Raw genomic sequence first — 6,609 nt, 5'->3', positions numbered from 1 at the left:
GCGTAAGATATGACCAATCCAATTAGCCTTCCGTTTTCGTATTTCGTGTAGGATATTCCTCTGCTCACTGACTCTAAATAACACTTCTTCATTTCTCACATAATCGGTCCAACTGATGTTCTCCATCCTTCTCCAACACCACATTTCGAAGCTTTCCAGGTGTTTCTGATCTACTGCCCTAAGTGTCCAAGTTTCAGCCCAATAAAAAAGCAATGCTCCAAATGTAGCATTTCACTAGTTTCTTTCTCAAATTTAAGTCCAATTTGCTGGTAAAAAGATAGCTGGAGTACATGAGCATAAAATGTTCTTCTCTAAAACAGAAATAAAACTTTATGAAAGAGACTTAAAATTGCTCCATGGTTGTCAGTGCTACTAAGGTTTTCTGAGTCCCATGGTTGTGTTGTGTTTAGATGTGGTAGTGATTAGCACATTCTGTAAGGAAACAAGTCATGGTAATAACATACACAGAGATTGAAGAAGTATTTAGAAAAAGTTAACTGCAAAGATGCTTGAGAGAGAACATTTAGCTAGATGCAGTGGTGTGAGGTCCTGGTAGTTGATTGCATGCTGACTTGCAGTAGACTGTGGTGTGTTGTACTGCTTTGTGGTTGGTAATGACATCGAATGTGGGGCGATAAGCATTTCTGTAGGTGTTGTTTCAATGTACTCTCTGTTCTTTGTTGTCATAATTGTGGAATCATTCTCAAGACACTGAGGAGTTTTCTTTTTCTATTAATATGTAAAATGTCCATGCTATCTTCTATTTTTTCATGAGTGATCAGTTTCAAATAATGTGTTGTGTAAATGCTGATTTAAGACTTTTTTTGTTATGATTAATGTGTTCTTTGTATCTGATTTTGAAGTTCTAACCACTTTAGACCACACATGTATTGTCATAATCTGAGCATTTCAGTTGGTAGAACTCCCAATTTGCTTCATTTATCTGAAATGTTCAGATTGAGGTAAGAAGTGTGAGTATGCCAAAGAGGCCAGAATTTCAAAACCAGGTAAAAGGACCAGCACTACAACCACCACAACATGATGACAGTGGTGGTGGTGGTGGTGGTGGTGGTGGTAGTCGTAGTAGTAGTAGTAGTAGTAGTAGTAGTAGTAGTAGTAGTAGTAGTAGCAGTATGTTGGATGATAATCAGTAATATGTTTATATGTTTACAATTGCAATTACAACTTAATGATGATTAAAAAATATGATAATCTATGCTGAAGTTCAGCATACTGAACTCTGAAATATGACAGAAGCAGGACTGCAATGTTAGGTTAAAAACTTGCATTACCTAAATATGGCATTAAACCTTCATCAGGAGAACCCTAAGTGTTTAGTCCAGCATGCAAATGGTATACTTTATACATCACTTTGGGCTTAGAGAACTGGTAAAAAAAAATGCTATCCCTGTAACACGCCATGAAGGACCATACGGCTCTGAGACACTGAGGGTCCCATATTATCTAGACAATCGGCTCAAAGACGGTCAGCCTTACGCTCCAACCATGCTTTACTCCCCAGGAAAATTATTTAATTAATTCCTGGTACTCATTTCTGTTAGAGGCTGAGTTGAACCCAGGGCCAGGCTGGAAGGATTAGGTCAACTGAAAATAAATCCAATGACTGCATCGGGACTTGAACCAACGACCTTTGGGCTTAGAGAACTGGTAAAAAAAAATGCTATCCCTGTAACACGCCATGAAGGACCATACGGCTCTGAGACACTGAGGGTCCCATATTATCTAGACAATCGGCTCAAAGACGGTCAGCCTTACGCTCCAACCATGCTTTACTCCCCAGGAAAATTATTTAATTAATTCCTGGTATTCATTTCTGTTAGAGGCTGAGTTGAACCCAGGGCCAGGCTGGAAGGATTAGGTCAACTGAAAATAAATCCAATGACCGCATCAGGACTTGAACCAACGACCTTCCGATTGTAGCATAGTGCGTCAGCCAACTACGCTACCGCGTACCCCTGGGCTTAAAGAACTACTCATGAATTTATATAAACTATTCACTTATTTTATCTGTGGGAACCTCCCACATTCCAACAGGCAACTCCCACAACATAGTCGAAGTCAAAGGCAAAATCACACTGTGACTGACAGTCAGTCAGTCAGTATGTCTGTCTTAGTGTCGAGTTCTGGTTTGGGCTCATGACCAGATGTTCCTTCATATGTGAAAGTTAGTGTCCTGTCCATGTAGGGCACCCTCTATGATGAGAGGTCAGGTCTGTCATTTGTCATAGTGAGTAATTTTAAGATTATTGTCAGTATGTAGAGGTGTTTACAATTTAATCTTAATTGCTACTTCTGTGTACAATATATACAACGCCTCTGTCAGACCAGGCTCAGTACAGCAGACTATGCCCTATTTCTAGTAGTGTTTGCTACCATGGTTGTATGCCTGACTGCCACCAAATTTAAGTTCAAGTCTTAAAAACACAACACCGGAGGTTCGATCAATAGTAAAGTTGACTTTAAGAATTCTGCCTGGAACTTCATGTTATGGTATAAGACTGTTCATCATTATCACTGCCATAGGAATCCTATCTTAAGTATTTTCATATCATAAACTGTTCCAGTATCTCTGCATCAGGTAATTTTCATGATTGTGTTTGGTACACATCTTTAGATACAAAACCGCTCCTGTCTTCATTTCCATATATTTTTTATTTCTGTTTTTCCCATATAGCAGTATCATACAATAAATACAATTACAATCTTATATATTCTAATGATAATTTTATAGCAAAAGGCACTGTGGGAAAAGAAATGATGTAAACTGCTGATCTGTGTAACAGACTGCATTTTCTGAAATTTAGTATGTTTCTAACATCATAATGAAAAGATTAAACATAAAAATTCCTTGAACATGATGTAAAAGCCACTAAATGCTGTTATAAGTATGAGGTTTTCATGGCAGTGATTGTCCAGACTGTGGTCTTCTGGTTCTAACATCATATGGTGTTGTAAATGGGTACCAATGCCTAGGAGGATAAAGCTATCTGTCTCTTTAGGGTTGAATTATGTAGGATGAGCAAACTTGCGATTTCTAACCTTTTATGCTTTGACCCTGAAGCACAACACAGAGTACCACTGTCAGATTAATTACTTAATTTCTCACTGATATCTCTATTGTAGCTTTTGTTTGTTTACAGACTGAAGTATCTGCATTACACAATATTTTACTCAGTTCAACTGATGTTACTCTATGTGGCTTACAAGATAGTACTTCACTATTGGATCACCTTCAAGGATGTTTTATTGGAAATACTACAGTAGAAACCCAGAATTTCCAAGTATAATGCTACAACTGCCTAATACAACTATATGTAGTTTGTGATTTGTGGTATTCTGTCCATCAAGGCAACCATGAAAATAAACTAACTGAATTGTTTACATTGGTTGTATTCAATAACTGGTACATGTCATCATTAGGCAGCTTCCATAAATGTGTCTCATGTTAGTGAAATATTCTGATATGGATAAGTAACATGAGATGTACTTAATGAAACTACCTAAAGATGGTTCCAAATGTGGACCAAAACATGTAGCAGTTATTAAACAAAACCAATTTAAACAATTTGTTTATTTTCATTGTTGTGTAGAAAGCTAGACCACCACATATGATACACAACAGAAGTAAACAGTAAAGATATATAGTTTCGTAGAAACAATATATGAACTAACAGTCTCCTTATATAAAATTGTATTAAGTCTGTTTCAGTATGAAAGTTTAGATTGAATGATGAGCTGATTTTGCCATTGGAAGGTATAACATTCTGTTCATCATGAACAGAAAAACCATTGTACAATACTCTTATGTAACTGTTTTGTGGTTGTTACTACAGCATCTTTCATGCCGCATTTTAAGAAAATTGTCAAATTATTTACCCCAAAAAGTGTTTAATGTTGATGAGGTTGAGCTGTCATTCACAATTTGCTTTCTTCACTTGAGCCATGGGTGAATACAATACATAATGCTAAATTTTAAATAAATAAGTTTGTAACATAGAGAAGAATACACAAGTAAACAGAATAACATTCATATTGTCTATATTGTATTGCATACTATGGGCACAAAGAAAAAGCGAATGTAACGTATTCATTTCCTAAGTTTCTTAAGAGAAAAATGGGTCTGCTTAACATTATTTCACATAATGTCATGGTTTACAAAAATATATCCACGATGTTGAAAGTTGATGTTAAATGAGGATCTGCTATAATAAAGTTACAAATTTTATGCACAATTCTTATATCTTAAACTGAAGTCCTGTACAGTCACATAAGCTAATATCTATTTTACTGTTTATTTCTTATTTGTAGTTTATTTAATGATATTAGTAATTCAGACTATACAGTAACAAATAGCTAAATGATATTCAATTGGAAAGGATGCAGAAGGAAGCAGTTGTAGAATAAATTTAAAGCACTGCCCTGGGATTTTCCTGGAGGGACTGAGGAAACCCACAGAACAGACATCAGGGTAATCAGTGTCTTAGTCAAGGTGTGAGCCAGGAACCTCTAAGAGTACAAATCGAAGTGTTACCACCTGAGTAAACACACCGAGTATATTTTGCTATCTTAGATATCAATGCTGGATGGAAAAGACACAGCTTAATATGAACTTTCTGCTGTCTCCTATATCATGATGTGAAGGTATGGCAAAGAGTTCTCCAAAGTCTGGGCTTTGTTTTGTAGTTTTTCTTTTCCCTCTTCAGTATGTTTTATCACTCTGTCCCACTTTTGTCTTAGTCTCCCTTTTGCCTGTTTTACCCCTTTAGGATAAAGCTTAAAATAATAAATATTGTCAGTGTAGAAGTGACTCTTGAAGCTGTTTTGTCTGGAGATTGGATTTATTGACCACTTTAACACATGACTCATAACTACACTTCATTATAGCATCATCGCTGATCTCCACACTTTACAAATCACTAGAATACACAGACTAGTGTTCACAGTCTGTTACAGTATCCACCAGTCATTTCCTAACAAGAGCTTCAAACAGTAGAGATTCTTCAACTGCACTTACCAAGTCTTATTTTCACAGACTCCCTTACAATTCTCTCAGTGCTTCAACCAACTAACTCCCAGGATAGCGGCCATTTCACACCAACCTCCTAGTCTTCTCTCAACAGACTGACTTTTAGCTAACTTAAGCTCTAAACTTGTCCCATTGATAACCCCTTGGTATGGACCGAGTAGACAACACCGTTTCCAATATTTCCTCTATTACTGAGTGTTGATTCATCGCTGCAGACACACATTTACTGCACTGTTGCTTACCAATACCAGTGGAGTGGAGCACAGAAAACAACACTTCCAACAGTTCCTCTGTTCTTGAGTGCTGATTCATTACCATAGGAACCTGTCTGTTTGAGATCACTACCTAGTAACGGATCTACATGCCACAATATTTAACTGTGTTTGCATCCTTCTTTTTTTATTTAATTAACAGCATATTTACAATCTATTCTCAATAATATGGAGTATTAAGTAAATTTGTTCTAAGTACTTGTCTTGAGTAGAGAAGTCATTCACTGATGATACTCTGACAGGCCCTGTAGAGGAGTGGCAATGGTTTTAATCTTTGTCATCTGAGCGTTGTGGTAGGTCAGACACCCACTGTCTCCTCAACCTTCTTATATTTGGTGGGTTGCTAATTTCTACAACTAGTCTGTTATTGTGTCCAAATACACAATCCTTGTTCAGCCACCCCTTTCTTTCTTTGTGCACCGTTTTGGTGATGGGATGAATAGCATATTTTTTTATTTAACCATTCCCAATATCACTGTATGCTTGTTGCACTGCATTTTGATGAAACATGTTTTGCTCATCACATAATCATTATCATGTTTGTATATGGAATTATGTTAAGCTGATACACTATGTATGCTTCAGGCAGTTGTCAATAGAATGTTTCAATTCTGGTTTAAAAGTGGTTAAAACCTTGGTAAAATTAAAATGAATGTCCTACTGTTTCCTTCATAATTTGAGAGTAGCTCATCAGAGTGGTATTTTGTTGTTGTTCTTGTCCCAGTGTGCTTTCCTGTTGTTGATTAGCATCTTTCAGTTTTTTGATATATTATCTGATTTTCATTATTACAGAAATAATGATAAGAATCTATAAAGAGTGCAACTAATCATGATCAGAATGAAGCAAGAAGTTTGTTGGCATCAGAACTCCACCTTCTAATTTTGTGGTTCAATGTTAACAAGAATTTACAATTTACCACTGGAAACAGATCCATTCTCTATTTGTATCAATTAATGCTACTTAAATCTGTATGGTCTATCATTTTATATTCTTATTAGTTCATGTTACATCAATCTATATGGACAGTCATTCTATATTTTCATCAGTCGAAAGTACTTCTACTGTGATACAAATTCACCAAACATTTCTAACATTACTGAAAATAAATTTCTTTAGTTTTAGCATAAGTGTCACATCTCGCTTTTGACTCAGTTCTCTGGCAGCAACAGTGCTCAAATAAATGCAAAAGAATTTATCATACAACAATAATACCTTTACTTTCTTCTTGATATCTGTCCCCAAGAATACAACATATCGTTTTCATGTATGTAGATAGTGATGTCATATGT

General features: G+C 36.1%; 1 protein-coding gene across 3 annotated transcripts in view; it reads left to right on the top strand.

Moving 5' to 3' along the window:
* The window catches only part of LOC111864893 (fatty acyl-CoA reductase wat), a 36,930-nt gene extending 30,997 nt beyond the window's left edge, over positions 1-5,933 (top strand). For all 3 annotated transcript variants that reach the window (XM_023852488.2, XM_023852489.1, XM_023852490.2), the window contains exon 9: positions 3,162-5,933. In XM_023852488.2, coding sequence (XP_023708256.1) covers positions 3,162-3,285 — 124 coding nt within the window. In that variant the 3' untranslated portion in view covers positions 3,286-5,933. The remainder of the gene's footprint in view (positions 1-3,161) is intronic.
* The last annotated feature ends 676 nt before the right edge of the window (positions 5,934-6,609 follow it).

The sequence above is a fragment of the Cryptotermes secundus genome, unplaced genomic scaffold, assembly GCF_002891405.2.
Source record: "Cryptotermes secundus unplaced genomic scaffold, Csec_1.0 scaffold2066, whole genome shotgun sequence".
Lineage (NCBI taxonomy): Eukaryota > Metazoa > Arthropoda > Insecta > Blattodea > Kalotermitidae > Cryptotermes > Cryptotermes secundus.
The sequence above is the reverse complement of the archived record's forward strand: the minus strand, read 5'-3'. Positions and strand labels throughout refer to the sequence as shown.